Here is a 15770-nt window from a genome sequence, read left to right on the forward strand (position 1 = left end):
TTGAAAGCCGGTGTTAAGTGGAGGCAACTATATTGAGGATTTAAAATGTAATTGGTGTTTTGATTTTATTAAACTCTTCAATTTTTAGAATAAATTCGGTAAAACTTTTGGAACAAAAGATTAAGTAAGGTGGATGCAGTTAGTAAATGCAACAGATTTTCTGGGTATGTGAACGAAAATCATGAACAGTCACAAGGACTATAATCACGCTTACTATTTTTCTATTCTAGATATTTGAATGGTGGTATTTTCGCAAGTACGGAACATCATTCATTGAACAAGTCTCCGTAAGCCACTTGCGCCCCCTCCTGGGTGGGGTTGACAACAACTCCTCCAACAATTCTAACTCCAGCAATGGGGACTCCGATTCCAACAGGCAAAGTGTCTCAGGTATGGAAAGTCCTGTCGTTTGAACACGATTTGCTGACTTTTACTAAATTACTATGATTATAAGACAGTAATAATGTTGTTGTTCGAATACTAGTCTCCAGAGGAAAAAAAAATGCAGTGTATTTTCCCAAGGAGTTGACAGCTTCTTACCCAGGAAGTAGCATATAATTATCACAGGGAAAGGAAATCTTTGTTTTGTTTAATTTCACTTTTTCTCCATTTTGGTGTAGCTAAGGATCATTTATTTCGGTCAGTGTGCCAAGCCTGAGTTTGCAGCCTCCTTGTCCCTCGTTTCTCGAACTTTATTGAATGTGTCCATTCTCTTCCATGCTAACTGCCGAACCTTCTGTCTAACTAGGTGGGATCCCATCACTCCTTTGCTTAAAAGGCTGCTTTGGTTTCCACTCCACTGAAGATAAAGCCCAGATTCCTTAGCATAGCATGAGCTGCTTTCAACCTGTCTCACCAACTTTGGCTTCAGTCACAGTCGTGTCCCTCTCCTTTTCATTTGTTGTTCACCATGCCATGTTTTCTCATGGCCCTCTTCCTACAAGTCTGTCTCCCTTTCCCGTGCGTTTGCCCGTCTTTCATAACCTAGCTCCAGGGTTACCTCTTGGGAAGCCTTCTCTGGTAGGTTCTACAATATTTCGCCACCTTTGTTGACTTGTAACATTTTTATCTCTAGCAACATTTGTCCAATCACACTGTAATGTTTAAGCGTACTGCTGTATTGCAGTATTTCTAGCACAGTGTCTGCTCCATCATGAAGCTCAGTGAATGAACAAATGATTGCATGCAAGGCCTGTAATTTCTCCATCCATAGAAGAAGAGGGAGGAGGAGTATCATCTCCTAGCTTGGTCTCTTTATAGGCTCAGTAAACATTTCCCAGGTCCCTAATATGAACCTGGCCTTATACAGGTTCTTATGAATATGATGATTGCAAAAAAAGCCAAAGTCCTTGTCCTCATGGAACCCTCTTGTCTGCTGAAGGAGACATAGTGGTAAGTGCTCTGATTACATGAGGGGGACAGAGAATGCTGTGGAGAACAAAGGAGGGGTTTCTGACCCAAACTGGGGGGAGAAGTCTGCTTCTTGAAGGGGAAGGCACCAGTTCTGATGCTTGATGGATGAAGAGGAAGAAATTAAAGAACTAGATTAGATCTTTTTTTTTTTTTCCTTCTCCTAGGATAACTCAGTCACATTTCATAACCGTCTAGCCAGGTGATAAGCATGAAGGAGCATTGCACATATATTTTATTCCTGTTAACTGATCTCGTGCCCTTTCATTAGGCCCTTTGCCAGCCAGCTAGCTGTGGGTGGCAGTGGGCACCACCAGGTACACATTTATTTCACCTTAAAGGGTACACGTGTGGGAGATGGTACTAAGGTAACAAAATTGTCTGGGACTTACCCATTTTGTGAAAGAAACAGAGAGCCGAGCAAAGGGAAACATTAACCGCTATGCTAACAAGCGTAGCACATTATTCTAATGGGGGCTCTAGATCATTCAGTCCTCATCTTATAAGCAGTGTGGATGACTGCCATCACTTTGCATCGTCTGTGAAGACCTCTTGTCTGGTTAGAGTTACTGTAGTCTTTGAATGGTATAAAACGTTGTAGGAAATTAACAGATTAGAAATGGAAGCAGCCTTATTTGAGGCCATTCTTCATTGCGAGTACATTTTTATTTTCATTAAAATTCTCTACCCAGTTTAAATCTCTTGACATCATTCCTAATGCAATGAAGAGTTCTTCTACCACTATTATTTTGCTCTCTCTCTTTATGGCTATCTTGAAGTTAGCCTTATGCACCATATAAAATCTTGATGGTATTCTTAGTGCTTTTATGTCATTTTTAAAAGGAAGGCCCTAAATCCTTTATGAAATTGCATTCAAAAATAATAATCATGGAAATTCCCACTTTTATAGGGACTGAGTTTTCACCTGGCTAAGACTGTGGTTTTTTGTTTTTAATTTTTATTTATTTATGATAGTCACAGAGAGAGAGAGAAAGGCAGAGATACAGGCAGAGGGAGAAGCAGACTCCACGCAGGGAGCCCGATGCGGGACTCGATCCTGGGTCTCCAGGATCGTGCCCTGGGCTGAAGGGAGGCACTCAACTGCTGAGCCACCCAGGCGTCCCGATAATACATTTTCTTAAGGTAGAGGAATTTAACAATTCCTATTCCCTTAATAATAATAATAATAATAATAATAATAATAATAATAATAAAAGAGCTGTTGCCTTATTAACAAAAGGGTGAATCTTTTGGTTTTCTTGGAGAGTAATAAGATAGCTTTTCGCTAAGTCTTACGTGAAATACATGGCTAACAGTCCCATGGGTATTGGAAAGGCAGTTTAATTGCTTATTTGAGAAAAATCGTTGAAAAAGCTTTAGAAAATCCCTGAAAATACCAGTTATAAACATCGATCTGTATGGGACTCATAGTGTTCATAAGACTTTTCTTAAGGAATCATTTGTTTTGGTTAAAAGCTGAAAGACCAAAAAAATAAAATAAATAAAATAAAATAAAATAAAATAAAAAATAAAATAAAAATAAAAATAAAAATAAAAATAAAAATAAAAATAAAAAAAAAAAGCTGAAAGACCTGGCCTACTTAAGGATGATTTGGGGTGGGGAATGGGAAGTGGGAGGGTTGCGACTGTCACAGGGTGGGCTGTTTACCTTGTTTAACTTTTGTTTCTGTACAAACTGGCCTGAGTGTAGACTCTTCTAAAATCTGTAGTAATCCTTGTCTGTGGATTGGAGAAGAAATGTAGTCAATTATGCAGCTTCTTAATCTAGCCAAATTTTAGGTTGTTTGGCTTAGGTTAACATTTATGAATATTTCACTTGTTTTGCTTTATTTGGGAGCTAGCCCACCATTTTTTTCATAAGTCCTGCTGATGTATTTGCCATGTTACCATGTTTCTCACTGCGATTTCTTAATTCAACTCAGTTTATGAGCTGATAATGTGTAGGGAGTTACTTATTTATTTAAAGATTTCGTTTATTTATTCATGAGAGACATAGAGACGCAGAGACATAGGCAGAGGTTGCCAAAGTCAGGTTTGCCTTCCTGTCTCAAACATTTCATTTTAGGTTCACTTAGTCTTAATGTATATCTTATATATGTGCATAATAGATATGTATACATATGTAAGAAGCAGATGCTCTTATTTTTTTAAAAGACTTTTATATATTTGAGACAGAAGGAAAGAGAACACTAGCAGGGGTGGGAGAAGAGGGGCAGAGGGCGAGGAAGAGGGAAAAGCAGACTCCCCCTGAGCAGGGAACCCGATAGGGGGCTTGATCCCGGGACGCTGAGATCATGACCTGAGCCAAAGGCAGATGCCTCACTGACTGAGCCACTCAGGCGTCCTGCAGATGCTGTTATTATCTCTGTGGTGTGGTTAAGGAAGCTAAGGTACAGCAGGCAAGTTAAGTCATCTGCCCAAGGTCATTCCGAGGTCACATGCTGGTAACCTAGGTAGTCTTACTTTGGAGTCCAGAGTCTCAAGCACCAACTAAAAAATATAGTCTAAATCCTCTATGAGGTCCATAAACTCAATACTAATATAATTACTAAACTGGTAAATTAAGTCCTTTCGTTAAAAACCAATACTACCATACATGATATTATTTCAGAAGTGGCATTAGCCAAACTTACTTAGACACAGCTCAGTGGTAGGATTGCTGATGGTTGAGAGCTTAGGCTCTGGGGTCAGACAGATGTGGCCCTAATCTTGGCTCCATCACTTAACAGTGTGTGACCTTGGGTGAGTCACTTAACCTTCTTCGGTATCTTAATTTGCATACATGGAATAACAACAGTATCTACCTCACAGAGTACTTTGAGGAATAAATGAAATAGCAAGTCAGAGGACAACCATCAGGCAGGGTCCTCCAGATGAACTGACTTTTCTATGAATATGATAGGGAAGATGGCCCAGCCCCATGGAGATAGGGCTGTGGGTTTAGTGAGGTTTACTCATTAGCTCAGTGATTCACTTTTATGCCCAGGCCTTTTGCTGCTTGCATTTCAAATATATCCCTTGGCTAAACTGCAAATTGCTACATGTCCAGAACCTCTGGGATTGCTCTTTAATCGTCTCAATTAGGGGAACCCAGTTGTCCTCACCACATCGATGTATGTGTTGAAGTGATTTTCTGAGCCAATGCTTATTACATCTTTTAAAATCTTTTGCCACTAAAATTTATGTTCTAGTAGAAATTTGATCTCCAGTTGAATGGTGAAAATGCCTAAAACAGTTTTAGTCCCTGGAGAACATTTATTTAATAAACTTATTTCGCCATTTCCACAGTATGATCGAGTTGAATGGCTTAGGTCAGAAATGATCAATGAGAACCATATCAGAGATACAATAAATATTTAGTCATCTTAGCAATACTTGAAGAGAGTAGAGTACCATCTTGAATAGAGCAGATCAATAAAAATGGTCTTGAAACATCATTATTTATAACTATTCTCATTCTGTCAAATTTGAGGGAATAACACATTTGTTGAGTTGAAAGCTACCTACGTGTTACTTTGTGCCTTTACTACTACTATTTTTTTCAAAATAATTATTTCAAAAGTTAAGAAAACTGCTAAAGTCTGATTACTTAAGATAGTGATATAGTTACTCTTAATGATTGTTTAAGAGCTTGTATGAAGTAGACAATTGGGTATTAATTTCTGAGATATCAAAGCCAATAAATATATGTCAGAATCATATGTCAGACATTGACTGGCTTGGGGTTAATCTTGATTGTTATAATACATCTGATGAAACTCTGTCTAGGGCCCTTTTCTGTTGTACTTTGGAACAAAATGTTTAAAAGTATTGTTAAAAGTGTCTAACATTTGCCCAGAGTTTTTGAAACTGTTTTCCTAGTGGAAAATTTGATTGATGAAGTCATAGAATTTTTTGAAATATGATGTTGCAGGGTCAACAGGTCTGTTGCATATAGTGGATAGTTGTTGGTCAATCTGGACACCAGCCTGTAATGTCATTTATTTTGAACTATAGGGGAAATTATATAGCTTCTGTTAAAGGGGCCTCTCACTAGCTTATGTAAGGAATATAGATGACTTGAGCTTTAAAGCCTCTCGTAGAGGGACTCCTGGGTGGCTCAGTGGTTGAGCATCTGCCTTCAGCTCAGGGCGTGATCCCCGGGGTCCTGGGATCGAGTCCCACATTTGGCTCCCCTGTAGAAGCCTGCTTCTCCCTCTGCCTGTGTCTCTGCCTCTCATTCTGTGTCCCATGAATAAATAAAATCTTAAAAAAAAAAAAAACTCTGATAGAAAGACTCAATGAAGATCAGGCTAATAGCTGTTTGTAATAATATTCCCATCATTATTAGATTTTAGATTCTGGGAAGAGGTGGTAACTTTTGAGTATAACAAGTCTTCTTGGGCTATGAATGAATGAATAATTCATATATTTTAAGGCCCTGGAAGTGAAGATTATATATATATATATATATATATATATATATATATATATATAATCATATATATATTTATATATGACATATAATCATATATATATATATATTTTTTTTAATTTTAGGAAAGAAAGGTTCTCAGAGTTGAAGAAATTGGACATAGAGTAATATTTTCTTCCATGTGAATAAAAGCCCTGTGACTTTGGAGCCTCTTGGTTTTTCTGAGAATTAAGTTCTCTTTTTCTTTGAGGACTGTGACAAAGGGAAATCTGTGGTTCTGTCGGTGCATTATTCCTTCTACAGAGCTTCTTCGGCTGGATGCCCTTTTTATTTTTGTTCCAAAGCTATAAGACCCTCCTCCCCCAGGGTCTAGCCCCAGGTCTAATGCAAATAGCTATTCTATGTATGTTTAAACCACACAGTCCTGTGAGCAGTGGGGAGGGCATTCTAGAGGAATGGATGAGTACAAAAGGGATGAAATAACTATTACTGGGATGGCAAGTTTTAGTAGGAAATGGTGAGAGAGAAGGCTGAAGACAAGACTGGAGCTTGATTTTAGAAGTCCTTGGTAGCAGTAAACATTTTTTTTTTTTATGTTCTTTGTCTCCTACGTAAAAACTTATACTCATCCTATTATTGAGATCCCCTGCAAAGAGGGGTATCTGTTCTGCAGACTTGGGCAACTAAACAAGTCGTATTCCAATATTTATTGCTCCTCTTACTCTTTTTTCTTTTTTTTAAAGATTTTATTTATTTATTCATGAGAGATACAGAGAGAGAGAGAGGCAGAGACCCAGGCAGTGGGAGAAGCAGGCCCCATGCAGGAAGCCTGACGTGGGACTCGATCCGGGTCTCCAGGATCAGGCCCTGGGCTGAGGGCAGGCGCTAAACTGCTGAGCCACCCAGGGATCCCCGCTCCTCTTCCTCTTGAACTGCATTCTTGCATGCGTGCTGAGGTCTGAATATTTTTCTCAACATTTGTAGATAGAGACTCTTCTGTGGGCTGCTACAGAGGGAATTTATAAGACAGTTTATTGCACTGGGGGCATATATTTAATTGAATATTAATGTCAGCAAGCCCTTGATGGAGTCCCTGGCAACTTTTAGGTCCTCTAAAGGGCACTGAAATTGTTGATATTAATGGAGAAGGCAAATTTCCTTTTGGAGGTAAAATTTTAATTCTGACTTAAATAAAAGAATTTATTCCTCAAAGACACGAGTAAGATAAGAAACTGGACCACATGTAGAAAGACTTTTACCCTCTGGATATCTGAATTTAACTTCTTGACTTAAATCTTCACATTCTAATACATTTGGCACTTAGAACATCTGTCCTTTTCAGAAAACCATCAGGCAATCTGATATTTATGGGCTATGTACTCTAGAGTAATTCCAGACTGGGAGAGTTTTTGTAGTAGGGGTAAGATTAGGAAACAGAGTCGCAAAGAAGAAATTAACGTAGCTATGATGTAATTCAAGGTAAAACTTTGACGGGTTCATATTCAACCTCTAGTCACTTGTTTCTCTAAAAAAATCATTTCTGTTTTGCCCCCATTTGAAGGCTATAGCTAATGAAGACATTTCTTATGTAGTCCTATGTCACGTATTTTTTTCTCATTCAGAATATTTTACGTCTGTTATAGTTACTTAGATCCTCATTTTTTTTTAAGTTTCAGGGATAGTTGAAGAAATTGAACACAGACCACATGTATGACACTAATGTTAACAGTGACTTTTTTTAAAGTTCAGTTCCCCTTTACAAGCTATAAAAAATTTCAAAATGTTTGTGGCACCCCCTGCTGGCTACCTTGTGGCAGTTCCTAACTGAAGATTCAATCTTTAGGTTCTGCTCAAAAATACTTTAGGTATCCGTACTAAAGTCTCTTTGCAGTCATTTTTATTTAGAAACGATTTCATTTGTCTCAATATATAATAGAATTGAAATTTTAATTGAAGGCATTTTGCTTTATAATTTTTCAACTGATACGTGAACAGTGCTTGTCCTTCCAGGCAAATAGAGTAATGTATTCACTGGAGACAAATTGTTTGCCATGAGCTTTTTTACTAAGATTTCAGGTAAAAATTCAACAGGGCAGAAGCATATCCCTAAATGCTTCTGCTTTATTGCCAATAATGCTTTCATGAGCATCCTTTATACATAAATATGTGTGCATGTTTGTTATGTGCTAAATACGAACCTTGCAATATTCATAAAGCTTTGAAGAAGAGCACTTGGATCTTGAAAGACATCCTCTGAGAAGACGGTTGGAATGATGAGGACCTAAGAGTTATAATAGCCTAAAGGGCAGCGATCATGGTTGTTCGGCTCACTGGTGTGATTCAGGCCATGATCTGGAGTTCATTAGTGACCCCTCCAAGGGCCTTTACATTTTTTTTTTAAAAAAAGTAATTATTTTAAGAAAAGCAATGTTTATAAACATTGAGCAAATTTTAGGCGAGCTCCAGCCCTACTTTAAAGATAAATTTATCTTCTTTAAATAAAAATATGTCTTTCTGTTATGTGTATACCCTTCGTTCACTATTTTAACAAGAATATATTGAGATTACACACAGTGTTTTTCTAGTGTTTTATGTTCTTCAATCTCATGCTGTATCGTAATAGATGATTTACTTGTTTGTTTTCTCCATTGAGTCCTCCGTGCTCATTGGATGGATGAATCGATGGGTGGATGGGTGGAAGGATGGATGTTGCATTTAACAGGACTGAGAATCTTAATGAATCATCCATGGCCTTTAATGTTCTTTTGATTTCTGCAGTAATTGCTCACTTTTGTGTGTATATGTCTTTGGGTGTGTTATTTTGGCCGACTACACACAGAGAGATATTTTAAGTACTGTTAACTGATTTTATTTTCTAATAAAACATTATTCATTCAAAGAAATGTATTCTGAATCAGTAGAAAGTCTTAATCATAGGCTGTTTAAGAATTGTAGCTTATTAGTCATACACTTATAAGACAGTCTTAAAAATTAATAATTGACTTTTTTAAGTCCTGTGGTTCTAAATTTCTGTGGTCTTTGTATAAGAAAGATGTATAGTCGATTAGTCCATGCTAGAATTATAATGTTAGTATAATGATTAATATCTGTATCTATGTAAGTAAACAGTGTTAAGGCTTTAAAACACTTTATTTTCATAGCATTTCTCCCTAAAATAATAACTTTATTAATTTTCTTATTACTACTTTATGGCAGTGTGAAAAGAAGTCTGGTGAATTATCACAAGATCACTATTAACGTAGACCCTAAATAAAAATCTAGGGCACTTGCATATTATACTCTAGAGCTTAAGTTAGGTTTACTTTTGAAGTTATTTTAAGATTTTTTTTTTGAGTAATAGAAAATAGTTTTACTTCTAGCTATACCTTCTACCTGTAATTTTAGAAATAAATTCATAGAATCTGTTTAGATCTCTTGATGACTATTGAAGTTATGAACTAGCTAGCTGATTTTGGCATGTACCTTGATTTAGCGAATGAGGAAGCTTGGGCCCAGAGAGATTAGGGGAAATTTTCCAAAGTCCTGGTGCCTGAGCTTTATTTCCTGATTAACCACGCAGAGTTTTTTCCATGTTGCTTCCCATGTAGAGGATAGAGAATAAAATTATCTTATCAAATGGCCAGGAAGGGTGGTTTGCTGAATTAATTAGCTTGTAGTGTCTCTGGACTATGTGTAACATTTTCATATTTCTCTTTGTTGCAGAATGCAAAGTATGGCGAAATCCACTAAATTTATTTAGGGGTGCTGAATATAATCGGTAAGCATTTTGACAGCTTGGGAAACAAATGGGTCTAGTTCAGAGAGTAAAGACAGCAGCAAATGTTTTTGCTGGTTCACTTAGGGGTCATTGTAAGAGTCTGGGGAGTGCTTCTATTTTTTGATACAGTGCTCACATGTTTTGATTTTTCTGTTTTATAAATATTTTTGGGATTGGAATTGGGATAATATGTAAAAATGTGTAGTTTTTAGAAATTTTCTATTTACAGTTACTCTTTTCATTATGCATTACACAATCAAAATATTTTGAAGCTTATCTAGAACGTACGTGGGTATGAAGATGTCACAAAAGTTACATTGGAATTTAATTTTGCAATTAGGCATATCAGAATTTTCATGGCTTTTGGGAAATGTCTATTTATAATATAAATTAGAGAAAGTTTTCATTAGTTAGTACTAGTAAAATTTTTAGACAAAAAAATAAAGGAAAATGTTTCCTTCTTTTCTGCTGATATACTTCCTAAAGGGAGAACAGGATGATTATTAACAAAAAACGTTCATTCGTTGGCAAAACTGCCTTAGTGTTTCAGTTGATGTTTTATAGTTCAACTCCTGTGCAGCTTAATATTTTGTAGCTCTTGCTTTCTTCTCCCAGAGTGTCTGACCATCTATTTCCCCTTTACCAGGTATACTTGGGTGACAGGACGAGAGCCTTTGACTTACTATGACATGAATCTCTCTGCCCAAGACCACCAGACATTCTTTACTTGTGACTCAGACCACCTGCGTCCTGCAGATGCAAGTATGGACAATCTTTTAGATAGTTGCTGAGTGGGAGGGCTTTTTGGTTTAAGTACTAAGAGTACTACTTTTAGAATATCTGCTGTATAAAAACTCAAATGTGTAAAATATCAAATTGGAGATTGACTAGTAGAACCCAGAATTATGACACTTAAATAAAGGATTTATCACAATGAAGTATCAATGTAGAAATGAGTCTTCTTTTTAAAATTTAAAATACTGTTTAGAAAAATATGCTGACATTGGATTTACATTTTCAACAAATAACAATCTTATATGAAGATAATTGAATCCTTGCTTGAGGTAGGATGAAGGGTCATGTCTCTCTGATGATACTGTAATTAGAAATTGGGATTCAGTGAATGTAAATGATAAATGAATATATTGTAGTGATTTGTATGCCTATTTATAGGTTCACTAGCATTGAGTGGAAGCATGGCTTTAGCTGTTGGAATCCATATTTGTTTTCCATCCTAGAAAAGGCTTTTTTTGTTTGGCATACATTTCACAATGTTTGAGATCCAAATAATTCCACTCATATTTTTTAAATTACCAGACCTAAAATAAATAGGTGAAAAACATCTTTAAAAAGAGGAATATGTACATACACCTAAGAAACTAAGAAGATACATAATATATATAAAACAAATATATACATATATATAAAACAAATATGAAGACTGTCACTTTTTTTTTTAAAGGTACTCTTTGCCATGGTGGAACATCATAGTCCAATAAATATTACAGACATTGAGCTTTCCACTATGTGTGTGTGTGTGTGTGTGTGTGTGTGTATAAAAACTGTTTGCTGCAAACTTTGGAAACAGATAGACATATTAAGCAAAAGGCTAAAGCACTTTTTTTCTGACCCAACTCCTAATTCTTCAAATGGTTTTAAAATGTCCTAATACCCAGAGCCTATAGAGTTTGAGAAAATAAGCAATAGAAATTATGTTGTGTCTAAGTAGAAGGAAGAGATTATTAGCAATCTCATCTCAGAAGAGGTAAAATAATATATGTGTCTTAACAACAAATGACACTAATGAGCAAAAGAGATATTAAATCTCTCTTAGAAAAAAAAATGAATCTCTCTTAGAATATCTTTTCCTTTCTTGATTAAGAAACCATAAGCAGTGTGATGAGCATAGCGTAACATATAGACTCGGAGAATCACTATGTTACACTTGAAACTACTGTAACATTGTGAATCAACTAGTACTTCAGTAAAAAAAAAATCTTAATCAAGATTAAATCTCTGAAATTATAGACCACGGATTAACCTATAAGATTTAAATCTGTAATTTTATGAGCGCAAGAAGGGTTTGATATCATCAACTGAAGGACACGAGAATAGCAAATTAGAGAGTATTTGTGTGACTTTGGAGATTTGGGCTGATCTTAGTAAGTGAAATACTGTCTTGTATTCAGGCTGAAAGCTATTTATTTAACTATTGTCCTGTGTTGAGTCTTCCAAATTATGTGTATTGATGGACTTGCTTTTTTCTCTTTTTCTAAAACAGTAATGCAGAAAGCCTGGAGAGAGAGAAACCCCCAAGCTAGGATTTCTGCAGCTCATGAAGCCTTAGAGATAAATGAGTAAGTGGGGGGAAACTCTTGCTTTTAAAAAAGAAAACCTTATCCTTTGCGGAATGTATTCATGGATGGGATACTTACATGAAATTATGCATTTGGACTTGAGAATTGTTTGGAGGGGGTTATTAATTTGTCAAATTTTTTTTTTTTTGTGATGGTGGGTTTAGTCCTCTTAGAGAGCAGTTTAGTGGCTTTGTTATGACCCTAACGTAAACAGCCTCCAAGGGCTAGCTAGCCCTTTAAGGACTACCTGTGGGATACTGTAAAGACCTAAAACAAATACGGTTCTTGACATATCTAAAACATATTGATGGGGAGATTTTTTTTCAGATGTAGAATGCTCCTCTGTGCCATCACAGTTTTTAGGTAGAGCTACTGGGGAAAAGATAACAAAAACACAAGGTGAAAAAAAATTACACTTTAAAAGTATTTCAAGATCAAGACAAAGATAAGAAGAAATGCTGCCTTTAGTGTTGTCAAACATGCTTTGGGTTACCAAGGAAGCCTGAGAAATATCTTCTGGAGATCTCAGAAAACGGGAAAGGTTCTTAAAACTGGAGTCATAAAATCTCAGGGTTGGCAGAGACCTTAAAGGTCATTTAGCTCAACCACCCATCTGGTGCTTGAATCACCTCGACACTCTCCCTGCCAAGTGGTCATTGTTAAACTATTTTATGATTTTTTTTTTGAAGAAGGTTACAGAATCTTCTTCGGAGGTCTTAGAAACAAGATTCACTCGAGAGTTGGAAATCCTGCCATTGTAACCTGTTGATCTATTTGGTTTCTGATTCTGTCCATACAACATATTTATTTTCCAGTTTCTTGTCATCTACAAATTTGATATGCCTGCCTTCTGTGTGTCATCCATGTTTCTGATAAACATGTCAGGATCAGGGATAGAGCCCTGTGACGTGACATACAAACTATCCTCCAGGTTCATGTCTTCATGACTCCTCATCCTTCGGTATTGTTCAGCCAATTACTAAGCCACCCAAGTTGCACTGTATTCAGCTCATATTTCTGCATTTTGATCTTAAGAATGCCAGTTGTAGCTGTGGATCTTTACTGTGCAGCAAAATTCTTTAAAGTAAATTAAGCTAGCACAACCTGGTTTATTTATTCTTACTGAGTTGAAGCTAGCTTCTAGTGTTCACTACTCTCTTTTAAAAATGCTTGGAGCCCATCCCTTTAATAATCCATTAGAATATCTTTCCCGGTCACTGTTCTGTAGTTTGGGAAGTCTCCCTTCTTCCCTTTTTGAACATTTTTATTGCATTTGTCATCTCATTCTTCTAGCACCTGTCCATTCTTTGTGATTCCTTAACTATCCACAGAGAGCACTTCCATGGCCTGCCTATGGGGTCTGTTGGCTTCCTGGGATTTGCCCAGCCCAGTACAGTATTTCATTTAAAATAGATCAGTTATTTGCTATCTTACATCTTTTTACCCACATTAGAGTTTAATTTCTTCTCCCTTTTTCAGCCTGACCATCATGCTCCTTGATAGAGAAGCCAGGGAAAAATATAGGAGTTAGAGAGTTTTGCTTTCTCTCTATTATCTGCTGCTACTAACTATAAACTTTTCTTGTTTTGATGTGGTTGTTGTGTTGTTTGTCTTTTTTGCTTATTTATTTTTGCCGTGGTCATAGAGAAATGGGGGTGGTAATAGGGCTTTAAACATAATTTAAAAACGGGGAATAAATAGATGGTTGTCTCTGGCATGTTGTTTTGTCTTTATTTTGCTTTGCAAGCCTCAGCTAATTTGGAGTTTTAGCTCTCCTGACATTACTCTTACTAGCTCATTCCACTCTCTTGTAGTCCTTCATTACATGCCTTCTTTCCATCTTTTTTTACATGTCCTTTAAAAATCTGACCTTGTGAGAGATCTCTGTGCAGCCGTATTGGTTACTCTATTGTCACCCCTCTTTTCTTCCTGAGAGGCTCATTTGTGACTGCGGTTACAGCTGGACATTTGGAAGCTGCCCAACCCTCTTACACAATTTTTTTTTTCCTTCGGAGTCTCATGCCATTGAATCATACCTCTTTTCTTTGAAGTTTTTGAAAGTCCACCTTACCCTCTTTGATTACCCTGAACTCCAAAATGACATAGTAACTCTCTCTGAATGTTCCTATCAATTTCCATTTCACCAACTATTTTTTTCTTCTTGGTCAGAATTAGGTCCAGAGTTGAAGTTCCCCTAATTGCTTCCTCTACCATCTGGGAGATAAAATTGTTACCAAAGTAAGTCAAGAACCTGTCGGGTGCCCTACTTCTAACCAAATGAGACTTCTTCTAGCAGATATCTGGATGGTTGACACCCCCATCACCATACTTTCTTGCTTCTGTATGTGTACTGTGTTGTGACAAGGATGCATCATCTATATCTTCCATCGAGCTGAGCAGTCGTTCTGTACTCCCCAACCATTAGCACTTCTATTGCTCTTTCCTTTCTCCTTCACTCACAAGCTCTTAGCATGTTTCTACCCCAGACTCATGACTTTCCACATAGATATATGTTTTCTTGGCTAGTAGTGCTACTCTGCCTCTCCTCCTAAGAATACTGTTTGAAATATAAATAAATAAAGCAAGCAACTTGCCCTAACCTGTCTTGAATTCCCAGCCCACTGACTATAATCTTACAGCTAATTCCTCTGATACTATATCTACCACTCAGTATTATAGTCTCAATTTTCACTTCATTACCCTTGACCCATATTTGTATGTCAGCATCTGAAGCCTTAAATGTTGCTTCCTGATGCGTGTCCCAGTTTTCTCCAGTGAATCGCTGGGCAGTTTCTGCATCATGATTGTTCTTTCTGAGCCATATATCTGCTGCCCTCCGTAGTAATTGGTTTTACAGCATTTTTTCTGGGCATTGTTTCTCCCTACAGCACTACATTATGTTTAAAGCCCCATTGATCAGTCCTGCATGAAATTAGAGGGATTGACTAAAGAATTGACAAGACCCCTCCCCAAGGCTAAGATTGACTGGTAACCCCAAACCTCCCATTAGCTGTAAGTTCAGCCTCCTTTTCCTAGCTGGGCTGCCGTAGTTTATGAGCAGTAAAAGTAACATTTGGTTTCACTCTCTGTTTATTTTCTCTCTTGTGGTCTGATGGAGATTCTGATAAGTAGGGAAATGACCACAAGAGAGGTGGTGGAGAAGAAGGGAAGCAAAGGGATCCGTGCAGATCGGGACCTGTATGGTCTGCCCCGGCCTCACCGTTTCCTGTTACATTCCCTTTCTCTGGCGGTTGGGTAGTTCTGATATGATTGGGACGGTTGAGATTTCCAAGAGTTCCCCTTGTTTGTTAGTTAACTGCTTATCCTTTCTGGCTTCCTACCTTAGAGGTTGTTGAAAGGATTAAATGAGACGATATATGTTAAGTGCCTGGTACAGTGCTTACCGTATACTAAGCAACAGGTGGTAGCTCTTACTGTGAAAGGCGTGAGATGAATGAACTCTTGTTCACTGCTGAGGCGGAATCAGATTTTGAGCTCTGCAGAAATAACCTTACCTGTAGGTTCTTCTAGTGTTCTCTGACCAGAAAATCAGTGCTGACTATAATGAGATGGTGAAGCGCTGTTTTTTTTTTGTTTGTTTGTTTGTTGTTGTTTTTTTTAAAATGAGTAACTGATCTGATTTAATGAACTTATCATTCTGAAGAAATCTTTAGACTGGAAAGAATTCGTGTTTAGTAAATAGAAGGAAACTTTCTGTAGGGCTCTCAAACCTTGAGAGCTGGAAGGAGATCTTCCACAACAGCTATCGTCATTGCCTACGTCAGTTGAC

The 15770-nt window shown here is 37.2% G+C and overlaps 1 protein-coding gene across 10 annotated transcripts in view; it reads left to right on the forward strand.

Annotated features, from left to right (window-relative positions):
* ST7 (suppression of tumorigenicity 7) overlaps positions 1-15770 on the forward strand; it is a 240472-nt gene that overhangs the window by 133407 nt on the left and 91295 nt on the right. For 8 of the 10 annotated variants that reach the window (XR_008663026.1, XM_055314566.1, XM_055314565.1 and 5 more), the window contains 5 exons: positions 231-390; positions 9569-9623; positions 10270-10385; positions 11905-11980; positions 14150-14218. Coding sequence is in view for 9 of the 10 variants with exons in the window: in XM_055314566.1 (XP_055170541.1) it covers positions 231-390; positions 9569-9623; positions 10270-10385; positions 11905-11980; positions 14150-14218 (476 nt within the window). In the remaining variant the exon portion in view is untranslated. The remainder of the gene's footprint in view (positions 1-230; positions 391-9568; positions 9624-10269; positions 10386-11904; positions 11981-14149; positions 14219-15770) is intronic. The other 2 variants (XM_055314568.1, XM_055314567.1) reach the window with 1 other exon arrangement.

The sequence above is a fragment of the Nyctereutes procyonoides genome, unplaced genomic scaffold (assembly GCF_905146905.1).
Source record: "Nyctereutes procyonoides isolate TBG_1078 unplaced genomic scaffold, NYPRO_anot_genome, whole genome shotgun sequence".
Classification (NCBI taxonomy): Eukaryota; Metazoa; Chordata; class Mammalia; order Carnivora; family Canidae; genus Nyctereutes; species Nyctereutes procyonoides.